Source organism: Zingiber officinale, chromosome 9B (assembly GCF_018446385.1).
Source record: "Zingiber officinale cultivar Zhangliang chromosome 9B, Zo_v1.1, whole genome shotgun sequence".
In the NCBI taxonomy this organism is placed as follows: domain Eukaryota; kingdom Viridiplantae; phylum Streptophyta; class Magnoliopsida; order Zingiberales; family Zingiberaceae; genus Zingiber; species Zingiber officinale.
This window is the reverse complement of record NC_056003.1, coordinates 96,343,032-96,356,630: the sequence shown is the minus strand read 5'-3', so window position 1 is coordinate 96,356,630 and position 13,599 is coordinate 96,343,032. Positions and strand designations below refer to the sequence as shown.

Genomic DNA, 13,599 nt, shown 5'->3' with positions numbered 1-13,599 from the left:
GTTACATTTTCAGACATCAGGATGCATATTCAAAGCAACTTAAAGTCATCACATTACAATCAAAGCCAAGTTTTTGTGTAAACTTATTCATTTCATTTTAGTTTGATATTATTTGTATTTTTGTGTTTTGGTTTACATTTGCTTTGTAAGAAAAGGTGATGCAAAAGGTTTATGATGCAGGAGGATTTATTGAATTTTTTTTAGTAAATTATTCTTTTATGTAATTTTCAGGTTTTTTGGTATTTTAGATAATTTCTATCTTTTGCATTTTAGAATTTTTAGTTCATTTAAAATTTTCAGGATTTAAGTCTGTTAGGATTTTTTTCTTTTATATTAAGATTTTTCTTTTATGTTAAGATTTTTCTTCTTGTGCATCTTAGAGTTTTTGGTCTATATAAGGGTATGTTTAATTTATGTTTAGGGAAAAATTTTTTGACTAATAATATTTTCGATGGTGTCGTTATTTTCCTAATCAATAGGTCATAAAAGATTCTTTCCGATATTTGTTTGTGAGTCAATAGATTCAATAGCTCACAAGATAATCACTATCGGGCTATCAAATCTATTGACTCATGCAGGAATACTGAAAGTAATTTTCTATAATCTATTGATTTTAATAGGACCACCAGGAAATAAGAACATAATGACACTGCTAAAAAATATTATTAATTTAAAAAACTTTCCCTGAACATCAGCTAAACATACTCTTATATAGCTCAAAAACTCTAGGGGGTGTATTCAATCAAGAGATTGAATGACTTTCATTGACTTTTTTTTTAATGATAGACTTTTGTGGAGTTGATTGATTTTTATTGACTTGTATAGAATCTCGCATAATTGTGAAAAGAATTCTATGGAGTTCTATAGATTTTTTTGCCAAACTTTTACAGACATTTATAAATTTTTTCATGGAAACTTGTGGATTTATGAGAAAGAAAAATTCGTTTCGTTATTGCCAATATGATAAACATCGCTCCACATTCGATTCGCTATTGTATCTCTCTATGCATTGACATTTGCTCGTTGTTGTTCTTGAGTATCAAATAATTGATCAAAGCAATCGACACCATGAACTTATTCTAATAAGGATGATGAAGCTTCATTATCTGGTTTAACTAGAAATTCATCAGAACGACACTCCTTACGAAGAAAATTATGCATCCGGCACAAGCCAAACTTTTTATAATAAAAATTTTATTTTAAAAAAGATCATAAACTTTAAAAAAAATAAAAAATGGTAAACTAAAAAAACATAAATTAAAAAAATGGTAGACTAAAAAAAATTGTAAACTTTTAACAAAATGTAAAGAAAAAAACGTAAACTTTAAAAAAAAACTTAAACTAAAAAAAACGTAAAAGTTAAAAAGAAACCATAAACTAAAAAAAACATAAATTAAAAAAAACGTAAACTTTAAAAACAAAAAATGAGAGAAAAGCATAAAATTTGAAAAAATAATAATAAAGTAAAAAAAACATGTATAATTAGTTTTATAACAGAAGGTAACACACCCCTAAAGTAATCTCTATGGTAGACTGTCGACGTGATTAAGATGATGAAGGAATAACATCGAGAACAGTGTTAAATTTGATCAAGGTGGTGAAGATTCTTTGTTGAATATGCGTCAAGTTGGACTGTGTACTATTGTATTGGTAGGCTCTAGACGGAGCTCAAAGAAATAATCAAAATCGAAGAGCGGAAAGAGAAAGGACTTATTTGTAAAAAATTAAAATGATTTGAAGTCTATAGAAATCTCAAGGGTGAGGAGAACACTTTTTATTTTATATTTAAACTTGTACAAGTATTTTGGAAAGCTCTCATTGGTTAAAATTTATATCCAAGGGGAATTCTAAAAGAATTCATGAAAATCTATTAAAATTTTGGATACCAAAAGATTTTCATAGAATTTTAAAAAGTCGAGTTTGAATACCACATGACATTTTAAAACTCTATAAAAATTCAATTTGGATACCATTAGATTTCTATAGAGTTTATAAAAGTCTAGATTGAATACACCTAGACTTTTAAAATCCACAAAAATCATTCAAAGTAAATACACCCCCCTCAGACACGCAAGAAAAGAAAAATACTAATAAAAAGGAAAACAATCCTAACAGACTCAAATCCTAAAAAATTTTAAACGATCAAAAAATCCGTAAATGCAAAAGATAAAATTTATCAAAAATGCCTAAAATATCAAAAAAAAAAATACAAAAAGAATAATTTACTAAAAAACTAAAAAATATCCAATGAATCCTCCTATATCAATTTCTCCATATGTAGAAGTTATCTAGTAAGGAGAAAGTTAGTGGTGATTTTACTAGGACGGTAGGCTATTGAGTAGGAACCAACAGTTTCGAACCATGTTAAATTGATTTGTCTTTGTGCTTGTCTTTACTTTATGTTGTATATTGATCCCGTCCGGAAGCTGAGTCGGATGAAGGCAGGCCTTGATGTACTGGAAGTTGACGGAAAGTCGCTGCGACGTCGGATCTACCTGACACCCCCTTGAAAGGTTCACACGGCCGGCTGACGAAGGAAGATGACCAGGACGATGACCCTGCGGCTCTGTGCACACTCAGACGAGCCCACGAGTCGTTAGAGACCAGAAACGAGGGAAAAAGTCCCTGGGTCAGGCCCTCCGACGCTCAAGTCAGGTACTTTTTCCCCAGAAAGCACAAAGAAAGGACGAAAAGTAAAGACTAGTGAGAAATGACGAGTGAGCGTACCCGCATAAGGGACAAAGCATCCTTTTTATACTACAACGGATGTTTCTGGGACCTGGCGGGTGTCAGGAAATGTCGGCTGTCAGGCTTCGTCTGGCGGTGATTGACACATGGCACTTCCTAATAGGCTGGCGGCAAAACCAAAGGCGTAGTGAGCCCCGACTGTTAGCATATTCCCTGACACATTGATTATTCTCTGACACTCTCTGACAAGCGGTTACGATTCCTTGGCTTGTTTGTCCGATAGTGCCTGGACGCTAGGTCTGCATTCTAACCTGCTTCGATCCACTGCGGACGCTAGGTCTGCATCCTGACCTGCTTTGATCCACTTCTATCCATGACTTGTACATTCCAACCTACCCGACCGGTCTGTTTCCCGACCTGCTTCTATCTACTGTTATCCATGGCTTATACGTTTCGATCTGCCCGACCGGTCTGTTCCTCAACCTGCTTATGTCCGCTGTTATCCATGGCATGTACGTTCCGACCTGCACGACCGATTTGTTTCCCGACTTGTATTTGTCTACTGTTATCCATGGCTTGCACGTTCCAACCTGTACGACCGATCTGTTTCCCGACCTGCATTTGTCTACTGTTATCCGTGGCTTTCACGTTCCGACCTGTACGACCGATCTGTTTCCCGTCTTGCATTTGTCTACTGTTATCCATGGCTTGCACTTTCCGACCTGTATGCCAGGTCTGTGTCCCGACCTGTTTCTATCTACCGTTATCCCTGGATTGTACGTTCCGATCTGCCCGACCGGTTTGTTCCTCGATCTGCTTATGTCCGCTGTTATCCATGGCATGTACGTTCCGACCTACACGACTGATCTGTTTCCCAACCTACATTTGTCTACTGTTATCCATGGCTTGCACGTTCCAACTTGTACGACCGATCTGTTTCCCGACCTGCAATTATCTACTGTTATCCATGGCTTCCACGTTCTGACCTGTACGACCGATCTATGTCCCGACCTACTCTATCTACTGTTATCCATGGCTTATACATCTCGACCTATACGTCAGGTCTATGTCCCGACCTTCTTCTGTTTACTATTATCCATGGCTTGTACGTCCCGACCTGCACGCCAGGTCTGTGTCCCGACCTACTTCTATCTACTGTTATCCATGGCTTGTGCGTCCCGACCTGCACGCCAGGTCTATGTCCCGACCTGCTTCTATCTACTGTTATCCATGGCTTGTGCGTCCTGACCTGTACGCCAGGTCTGTATCCTAACCTGTATCCGTCTTGCTAGTATTTTCCTGACCTGTGTAGGCCAGGTCTGTATCCTGACCTTCTGTTTCGTGAGAAGCCTTTCCTTCTGTGCCTTTATCTGGCCTGTGGGCCCACTCCTCAGCTATACCTGGCCTGGGGGTTTATCCCTCAACTATACTCGACCTGTGGGTTCAATTCTCAACTGTTCCTGGCCCGTGGGCCCAATTCTTGATCGCTATGGAGGCTGGTTATTGTCCGACTTGCCTCGTCAGCTGAGACTCTGACCCTGGTCACGCAAACTTGACTTCGGACCTCCACGTAAGCTTGACTTCTGACCGGCCACGGAGGCTGGACTTCTGACCTCTCTGACCTCCACATCAGCTTGACTTCTGACCATCTCATGGTCTTGACTCCTAGCCACATCATCTTACTGACCCCACGAATATGCGCCGTATCATATATATTTGCTTCCATTGTGTATAAATCATTGTAGACAAGCACTCATGAATGATCAATCAAAGCATCGTGAATAACTATTTACCACTCTCTAGCAATGATTAGTCAATTGATGGAGACGATTAGTTGGTTGATGACACTATTACAACAAATAGAAAATTTCTCAATTGATTCAGAAGCTCAAATGTTGCTCCAATAGTTGAGTGATAAGGTATAGCAATCGACTATTATTGTCAATGTAGAGTTGGAAGAGTCGTTCTGTAGGTGCAATGTTCAAATTATGAAAGAACAATCGACTAATGGTAATAAACAATCGACTGTTGGATGATTTTCAACCACGACTTAAGCTTATAAAGAAGGTTCATGGAGGATTTCAAATGTAAGTTCTTAGAGGTTTTGAGGAGAAGTATTACTATATTTCAAACCTTCAGAAGGTATTCTAAAGCAATCGTAATATGAGTAAAGCAAAAATGTCTTACATAAATTATTTATTTATATTGTATTAACTTTCATCTCTATTTTTATATTTTACTTGTATTTGCTTGTAAGTACATATCTTATAAGAGGTTTCTTCATTTTCAGAATATCTTTGACAAGAAAAAAAAGATAGTGGTGCTACCATTGGACTTTAGATCATGAAGTAAGAATTAGTAGTTTCTGTTGGTCCCTTTGGAGGCCGGCAAGAGGGGAGGGATGAATTGCCCTAAGATAAATAAAACAAACCTTTCTCGGACTATCAACTAAATAAAGAACACTTGTACTAAAAAAGAAAAAGACTAATTAAAAGAATGCAGACACAAAGGAGTTACTTGGTTTACAATCAGAAGATTACTAATCCAAGTAGAATATGATGCACTATCTAAAGATCTCCTTCGGGTGGAGTAGCCTCTTACAGCGTTAACAACACAGATAGAAAAGTATAGCACACAGAATTGGATTACAAGTGAATTGATTTAACTATGAAAATCGGTGCTATATTTATAGCATTGTTCGGGGCGCCTAGAAGGGTTCTGGGTGCCCTGGGGGGATAAAATTTTATCCCTTTCACACGGATTGCGGTTTGACCGCGATCTGGATAAAAACTCAATTTGGGCGCCCGGAAGGGTTCCGGGCGCCCCGGACTGTTCCGGGCGGTCGAACCCCCAAAGTCAACTTCGGTTGACTTTTTCCGTCCGGGACCTCTACTCCGATTCAGCTCAGCTTGGTCAGGGTCTTCCACTCTGGCTCCGCTAGCTTGGGTGATTTCGGCCATCCGGAATAGGGCTCACCCGAACCCAACTTTCGGCCTTCTCCTTGAGCAGCCTTCCTCCCCGGTTTTTAGTCCCTCGAATATTGCGTACGTTCTTCTCATCTACCGGTGTACTCTTTCGCGGAACCTCATCCCTCGGACACACCGAGCCCGTCGACTCTCTCCCCGTGCCGTCCTTCTCGCTAGCCACGTTTTTCGCTCGACTTCCTGTGCTCCTAAGCTCCTGCACACTTAGACACAAGGGTTAAACCAAACAGGACCTAACTTAACTTGTTTGATCACATCAAAACACCTTGGGGTTCCAACAATCTCCTCCTTTTTTATGTGAGCAACCCAAGTTAAGTTAGGGTAAAACAACATAATGTAGAAATAAGTAATTTTGCAAATAAGTGTAAGTAAGATTTAACAATGAAAAATTTTGAATACACCTCCCCCTAGACTTAACATTCTTCTCCCCTTTTGATCACATAAAAAAATAGGGTTCTTTAACAAGTCTAAGGTTAATTAAAATTTTTAAAAATAATTTTCAATATATTAAAAAATTGTAAGTGTTAAAAAAAATCTAAGTATGAAAATTTCTAAGTAAAAAGAAATTTAATTTTCTAAGTTAAACATAACATTTTGTGCAACGGAATAACATATTTTAATAGAAATAATATTGATTTTTTCTAAATGAAACTTTTAGAAGAAATTTTAATAAGTGGTAAGAGTTGCAAAAAGTTTCTAAGTAAAAAATTTTTTGAGTCAAAGATAATTTAAAAAATGAGAAAATTTCTCTAAGTTTTTGTAAACATAAATATTTTTGAGAATTGTCTAAAATAAATTGAGTAACTCTTTAAAGCATTTCAAATTAATACTTTTCAGTTAGTCAATTAAACTTTCATTTCAATACTTGGCTTCCAAGCAGTGGCGAGGCACTAGGCCTTCTTGGTTATTGGAGCAACAACCACTTTCTAGACAAAGCCTTATAAAGAAATTAAATGTTTAATTTTCTTGTTAAAAATACTAAGTTTAATTTTAGATTTAAATTAAACAGGTTTTTTGGAACCCAATAGAGGTTCCTTCCTACAGGGTTAATCAGGTATTTTTTAGAAATATAAGCCTTTGATATTTTCCTGATTTGGCTTTTATGAAACATATAGTATCAGTTTAATCCTTTATAATTTCTAAAAGAAGAAATATTTGAACAAACAAAATTTTTCAAATTTTCTATTTCTTCTCTTAATTTATCATTTTCAAGTTTTACTTTTTCAAAGTCTTCTATTAGATAAGATTTTGCCAAACTTCTTTTTATTTCTAAAATTTTATTTTTTTTAATTTGGTATTTTTTACTTTTTAACTTGAATATGGATTTTGTCATAGACTTAATTCCAAAATAAAACTGATCAGGAGGTAAGAGACATACCTCACTTATCATACCAGACTTGAAGCCTGACTCTCCTCCTGTTTCGCTGCATTCATCTGAAGTCGCTCCCCCTTCATCGATGCTGGGTTCCGATGTACTTTGCCCTTCATAGCTCGCCATCAGTGCTAGTCCAGCATATTCTTGTACTTCGGATTCAGATGATGAAGTGTCGTCCCAAGTAGCTTTTAGATTTTTGTGCTTCTTGGGTATCTTGACTTTATCTTTCTTAAGTTCTAAGCAATCCTCTTTTAAGTGTCCTTTCTTTTGACACTGGTAGCAACGAACCCTTCTTCTATTTCTCGGATTCTTCTTATTCTACATTTTTTTAAATTTATTAGATCGAAAGAATTTTTTAAAATTTCTTACCATATACGCTTCTTGATATTCTTCTGAGTCTTACTCGAGTTCATCCTTCTTAGTTGCATTTAGCGCCATAATTTGGCTTGATTCCTTTGTTGTCCCTGCACATATTGTTTCATGTAATTCAAGAGTAGAAAATAATTCCTCTTGGGTACTTACCTCCAGGTCCTTTGAAATGTAGTAGGTGTCAATTATCAAGGTCCATTCCGGAGTTCTGGGATAGGCGTTGAGTGTGTAGCGTATGGTGTCCCGGTTGGTTACTGTTTCACCGAGGTTCTTGAGTTCGGTAATTAACTCTTTTACCTTTGTGTGTAAATCAGCTACTTTCTCACCTCTTTCCAAATGGATGTTCATCAGTTTGTTCCAAAGTATATCTCTTCTTGCGAGCTTGGCTTCGGATGTGCCTTTGTGGAGTTCCAAGAATTTTTCCTAGAGTTCTTTAGCCGACGAGTAGCTTCCGATGCGGTTGATTTCTTAAGGCGACATCACGCTCAGCAAGTGATACTCCGCTCGGTTATTTGCTATAGAATCATTTTGCTCTTTCTTCGTCCAAAGACTTTTTTCTTTTTCTTCTCCGTTTTGACTCGTCGGAGCTACAAAACTATATTTTATTATTAAACAAATTTCGAAATCTATTTTTAGAAATACCTCCATACAATGTTTTTAGTGTGTGAAATCTCCCACAAATTTTGGTGGAACGATGCTTGGTCCGACCATTGGTTCCTTTGCTTCGGTCGGCCGTTAGTCCTTCTGAGCGTCCTCGCTCTGATACCACTTGTTGGTCCCATTGGAGGCCGACAAGAGGGGAGGGGTGAATTGCCCTAAGACAAATAAAACAAACCTTTCTCAAACTATCAACTAAATAACGAACACTTGTACTAAAAAAGAAAGAGACTAATTAAAAGAAAGCAGACAGAAAGGAGTTACTTGGTTTGCAATCGGAAGATTGCTAATCCAAGGAGAATATGGCGCACTATCTGCAGATCTCCTTTGGGTGGAGTAGCCTCTTACAGCGTTAACATCACAGACAGAAAAGTATAGCACAGAGAATTGGATTACAAGTGAATTGATTTAACTGTGAAAATCAGTGCTATATTTATAGCACTGTTCGGGGCGTCCGGAAAGGTTCCGGGCGTCCTGGGGGGATAACATTTTATCCCTTTCGCACGGATCACGGTTTGATCGCGATCTGGAAAAAAAACTCCGTCCGAGCGCTCGGAAGGGTTCTAGGCGCCCGGACTCCCAAAGTCAACTCCGGTTGACTTTTTCCATCCGATATCTCTGCTCGCCTCGGTCCGGGTCTTCCGCTCCAGCTCCGCTAGCTTAAGTGATCTCGGCCATCTGGAATAGGGCTCACCCGAACCTAACTTCCGACTTTCTCCTTGAGCAGCCTTCCTCCCCAATTTCTCGTCCCTCAAATGTCGCATACGTTCTTCTCGTCCACCGGTGTACTCTTCTGCGGCACCTAGTTCCTCGGACATATTAAGCTCGTCGGCTCTCTCCCCGTGTCGTCCTTCTCGCTAGTCGTGTTTTCCGCTCGACTTCCTGTGCTCCTAAGCTCTTGCACACTTAGACACAAGGGTTAAACCAAACATGACCTAACTTAACTTGTTTGATCACATCAAAGTACCTTAGGGATCTAACAGTTTCGAACTGAGTAAAATCGGTATACTTTTGTGCTTCTTCTATTTTGTATGTTATTCTTATTTTTAGTTGTGTATTAATCTTTTTTAGATGAGTAAACCATCAATGAATAAGAATGAAGCAAATCATTATTTATCTCCTCTAGCAAGGGGTCCCAATAATTTTTTTAAAAAATAGTAATAATATTCTTATACATTAGGAATCATATAATATAATATAATATAATATAAATTTATTTTTATTATGTTAAAATGAGAATGTAATACTGTAAAATCTAAAAATTTAACTAACAAAATTTTAGAGTTTTTTTTATTAATCTAATTTTTTTTTTCCTTTTTTCACTTTTTTTTAATATATTATTTTATTTATTATCATTTTAACAAGTCGACTTCTAATTTAACTAACAATTTATTACCATCTCAAAATAATTATGAATGATGATAAACACACTATCACATTTTAACATTTTAAAGGAAATAATAATAATAATAATAATAATTTTTTAAAAGGAGTACAAATTTTTATATGGATATAAAAGTTTAAAGAACCAGGAACGGTCCCTCCCATATTACAAGCCTGTATGAATATTTAGATAAATATTTTAAATTTATCGATAAGTAAAGCATGGAGAAAATAGTTTGAAGATGAAAATATATATTATCTGTTTAAGATTTATAATTTTAGTTAGCAGTTAAAAAAAATACTCAACTGTTTAAATATTAAAATCAAACTCTCCATCTTTTACAGATATGATCGCCACTTCAGCCACGTGCAGAAATATACGGGTTCCATTTATATATCTTTTCCTGGGTCGGAATCCGATCACGTGCTAATCCGAAAATGATGGTCTAGATCATGACGTGGAAAATACCATAGACAATTAGTTTGACGGATCCGTTACAATTTAAAAACGATCGCAACGTTGGAACTTGCAATTTAAAATTTTGAAGTTGATCAATGGAGAAATCCTTGGCAACGTTGCAATCTGCCTAGCTAACAAGGTGTAATGTGACCCTAGCCTTTTAAGTATATAACAACTCAGGAGCAGCCCGTCCCTCAATATAGATCTATAGGAAGAGTATTTAGAAAAATAAAAACAGGAATAGGTGTAATGCAAATTATTAAAGGTGAGAAATTTACAAATTAAGCTAGCCACCAAAAATGCTAAGGGAGAATATGACTTTGAAGAGGAAAATAGGGTTCTGAATTCTGATGATGGTAAATAAAATTTTACATTTAAAATATATAAAAATGATCATACAATAAATAAATATATATATATATATGAGACATTATGAATAAAGTCTAAAAATAAAATCATGAGCACTTTTAATTTAAAATAGATAATATCATATAATTATAAATATATACAAATTACTTTTAATTCTAAATGGTATCAAAATCCGGATTATCAGAAAAACTAACTGCCGAGTAGATCAAGATGATCATATATCAAATAGAGAAATCTTAGGTGTGGCTAGATAGAGAAGGTCTAATTGTTGCTAGACAATGAAGCCCTAGTAAATTGCATGGATCGAGAGATAAGAAAATCCTAATAAGTCTATTAGATCGAGGGATAAGAAATTATAAAAATAAAATCATAAAAATTTAGGTTTAAAATGGACATACCATATATGAATTTTTTTTAGTCCTATCAAAATATATATTTAAGATTTATAATTTTAATTAATATTTATTTTTTTTTTCAAATATTTAAATCAAACTCTCTATTTTTTTATTTCTCTTTTATTTTTAATTAATACGGATGTCCCATTTATCTAGATTAATCTTGAAATGATCATCAGCTACCGAGCTAAATTAGAAAGCGTTTACTGTGAATAATCCATCAACCTAGTTTAACGTCAACTGTATATTTAAAAAAACTCATCGATTAATTTATTAAAATTAAAATTCAATTCTTAAATATTAAAATACATTAAGAAGGCATGTTACCGTTGTACCGTTGACCTTGCACCGTTGCGCTGCACCAAACTCATTATCCATATACATGATCCCCACTTCAGCCACGTGCAGAAATATATATTTATTTATTTCCAGTATCCGAATCTGATCACGTGCGAATCAAAAAATTATCGTCTACACGCCATTTCTCAGCACTTTGAGTCAATGCGATGGACGGTGGAGATCGATCGATCGATCACGTGGAAAATATCATAGGGATGAGTAACAATTAATTTGACGGATCCACTGCAATTTAAATTTGATGGCTCACACTTCTCCACGAATAAAACATTTGGAAATTTAAGCACGACTATTGCTTATTTTCCACCAAATTAAGGGTAGATAAGTTCGTGGCAGATCTCCTGGTCCAGAAAATTAGGACATTGGCCACTATTAATTATAGTTGGATTATAGTCATGATCTAACTATAATTAATTATAATATTTTCCTATATTCATTGTTCCTTTAGATTATATATTAAATCGGGACAAGTGATAGGAGATCAGATTTAACCATAAGGATCATATTACAAATAGTTGATCCTATTATTCACTTTTTGATAGATAAGGGAATCTGATCTCTAAGTTGGTGCCTCTATTACATATTTATTTATGCCTTGTTTTTTCTTTCATGCACCACATTTATTTACGAACCACTGAAATAAAAATTGATCTTGGAAAAAACATGGCATCTTGAAATTAACATAGCACGTTCTCAAATTAAATAACAACACGTATTCAATTAAAAAGTGATACTAGAGGATCACATTTCAAATTAAACAAAAAAAAAAAATAACCCGGTGCACGAAGCTCTTGTTATACGGGGTTCCGAGGAAGGATTCATTATACACAGTCTTATCCTGCTTTTTGCAAAAGGTTGTTTCTAAGATTCAAACTTATGACCTTTTGGTCACAAAGTAAAAATTTTACCGTTACGTCAAGGATCACATTTCAAATAATAATAATAATAATAATAATAATAATAATACATGAGTAAATTAAAGGATAAAATGGTCATATGCTTGAATGAAGTAGTGTATGAACTATATTACGGTGAAAAAAAGAGATTTTTATAGTTTTTTATAATTAAAGTCTTGTTAATTAACCAAAAGAAAACAATTACGGAAGTCAAGTAACCAGTGTTATGGTTCCATTTTACTAAGAGGGGACTTCGATGAAAATGCCATCATAAGTCGACATAATAGTTTAGTTTCTTTCACAAGTGCATGCAAAAAAAAAAAAAAAAACCCCCTTAAATTACCTCCTCATCTATAAATAGATGGGAGTTGCTTGAAACTCTAAACAAGCTAAGCAATCACTTGAGTGAAGTGAGTGATCTCCGAAGCTTAATTAACCATGGCTGCCCTTGTCATTCTCTCTGCTGCTCTCCTCCTCGGCCTCCTCCTGCCTTCCTCCATGGCCGACAACGTTCTCTATGGAGGCGACACGATGAACGCCGGCCAATCCCTTACCCAAGGGGGCTATACCTTCATCATGCAGACCGACTGCAACCTGGTGCTTTACGACAGCGGCCGGGCCGTGTGGGCCTCCGGCACCGATGGCCGAGGCCGCAACTGCGTCCTCCGCATGCAGACCGACGGCAACCTCGTCATCTACGATGGCAACAACAGGGCTGTTTGGGCGAGCAACACCAGCGGCCCACGGGGCAACTTCGTCCTCATCCTTCAACGTGACCGCAACGTCGTCATCTACGGCTGTCCTAGGTGGGCCACCAACACCAACACCGCCAATTCCGAAGGCGTCCTGATCGTCAAAAGCGGCCTGAACGATACTAGCTTCACTCCGGAGGTGGTCGCACCAGCGGCCGATGAACCTACGAACAGGAAGATCGCCATGGTGACTAATAATTAACTGGCTTCACTACGAATCATTCATGGATCACTTTTAATTAATTACAATGAATAAAAAGAACGAGAGGCGAGGCATAAATAATTATCTGGTTTTCTGTTCCTACCGGTGGCCTCCCTCGTTCTCGTTTTTATGTTTTACGTTATGTTTTACGTAGTGTTAAGTTGGTGTGAGTCTATCACCTTAATTATCTTAGCTTGTTTTCTCTGCATGCCATCGCGTGGATGTACAACTTATTTTTAATAAAAATTAGTTTAAATTTGAGATAGTTGATTCATCTATTCAAATTAGTTATAAGATCAATATAAATATTGAATTTTTTTCCTTTAAGACAATATTATTGTACCTCCCTAGTACTTTAATTTAGAACTCTTAATAATCGTCCCACAATATCCTACAACATTTGTCTTATAATAATAGTACTTTAAATTTTAAATTTTAACGAATTTCTAACGTCTTAAAACTTTGTTACAGAACAAGAACCCAAGTGAAAACAAAGTTTTAGATTTTCAGAGTAATCTGGAACAAAGAAATCAAGTCCTTCGTGTATTAGAAACGTGAAAGAAAAAAAAAATCTAAATAAAAGTGAAAGTGAAGACAAATCATTGTTGTTTAATTTTAACACATCCAAACAAGAAAGGAAATTGTTGTTATTGGGAAGCCCATTTAACTTTGGGCTCTGGAAATCAAATCTCATACCGGATTGAAATTTCAA

The 13,599-nt window shown here is 36.0% G+C and overlaps 1 protein-coding gene across 1 annotated transcript; it reads left to right on the top strand.

Annotated features, from left to right (window-relative positions):
• The first annotated feature begins 12,330 nt into the window (after positions 1–12,330).
• Positions 12,331–13,074, top strand: LOC122024982 (mannose-specific lectin-like). The gene has a single exon (XM_042583734.1). It carries the CDS (start codon positions 12,372–12,374, stop codon positions 12,885–12,887), a length of 516 nt encoding a protein of 171 aa, XP_042439668.1. The 5' UTR covers positions 12,331–12,371; the 3' UTR covers positions 12,888–13,074.
• The last annotated feature ends 525 nt before the right edge of the window (positions 13,075–13,599 follow it).